The sequence below is a fragment of the Babylonia areolata genome, chromosome 21, assembly GCF_041734735.1.
Source record: "Babylonia areolata isolate BAREFJ2019XMU chromosome 21, ASM4173473v1, whole genome shotgun sequence".
Classification (NCBI taxonomy): Eukaryota; Metazoa; Mollusca; class Gastropoda; order Neogastropoda; family Buccinidae; genus Babylonia; species Babylonia areolata.
In genome coordinates this window covers 47,125,549-47,126,699 of record NC_134896.1, presented here as the reverse complement: position 1 = coordinate 47,126,699, position 1,151 = coordinate 47,125,549, and the positions used below count along the sequence as shown (strand labels likewise).

At 50.1% G+C, this 1,151-nt stretch overlaps 1 protein-coding gene across 1 annotated transcript in view; it reads right to left on the bottom strand.

Moving 5' to 3' along the window:
- Positions 1-655: 655 nt before the first annotated feature.
- The window catches only part of LOC143296375 (serine/threonine-protein phosphatase 4 regulatory subunit 4-like), a 172,883-nt gene continuing 172,387 nt past the window's right edge, over positions 656-1,151 (bottom strand). The window contains exon 25 of the mRNA XM_076608252.1: positions 656-717. Within this exon, the coding sequence (XP_076464367.1) occupies positions 690-717 (28 nt within the window). The 3' untranslated portion in view covers positions 656-689. The remainder of the gene's footprint in view (positions 718-1,151) is intronic.

The window sequence follows — 1,151 nt, the reverse complement described above, 5'->3', positions numbered from 1 at the left end:
GATGCATCTCGGATAGGGATTAATCAACCTCAAAGAACCATTGGAACAGGATGGCCGAAATGCACGATGAGTTGTAGTGACCAGGGAACATCATGACTTAACGTATGAAAAAAAAAAGGGGGAGATGTGGGGGGTGTGGAGGGGTGGGATGACCCTGATGCCTCCTGGGTATGGGACGACCTCAGTGCACCATGGGTACGGATGAGTATGACACATCACAGGTATGGTGTGACAACAATGGATTCCCCTGCCCTCTCAGCCTGCCAGGCTCACAGCATCCATCAGTCCATGGGTTTCAACAAAGCCTCCCTCCAACCATGTGTTTCAATGAAGCCTCCCTCCAACCATGTGTTTCAATGAAGCCTCCCTTCAACCATGTGTTTCGACGAAGCCATCATCCAACCGACCATTTCAATACAGCCTCCATCATCCAACCAAACGTTTCAAAACAGCCTCCCTCCAACCAAGTGTTTCAACAAAACCTTTCCGTCCATCAAAGTGTTTCAACCACGGCTCTATCCATTCAAAGAATTTGAACAAAAACCTCCACACATGTCAGCCCAGCCATCTTCAATCCAAGGATGTTCCCCCCGGTCATTCCTCATTCCTCCAGCCAGTTCCACCGCAGTTCTTCACAGAGGTCTGGCTCCCCCAGATGACAGCAGCATGAGGACCCCTGGACATCCGCCTCACGGCTTGGTCACCTTACGTCCCCCTCTGTTCAACACACAATGCACACCCCTCTGTTCAACTCACAATGCACACCCCTCTGTTCAACACACAATGCACACCCCTCTGTTCAACTCACAATGCACACCTCTCTGTTCAACACATCCCCCTCTGTTCAACACACAATGCACACCCCTCTGTTCAACACACAATGCACACCCCTCTGTTCAACACACAATGCACACCTCTCTGTTCAACACATCCCCCTCTGTTCAACACACAATGCACACCCCTCTGTTCAACACACAATGCACACCTCTCTCTTCTGTTCAACACACAATGCACACCCCTCTGTTCAACACACAATGCACACCTCTCTGTTCAACACACAATGCACACCTCTCTGTTCAACACACAATGCACACCCCTCTGTTCAACACACAATGCACACCCCTCTGTTCAACTCACAATGCACACCTCTC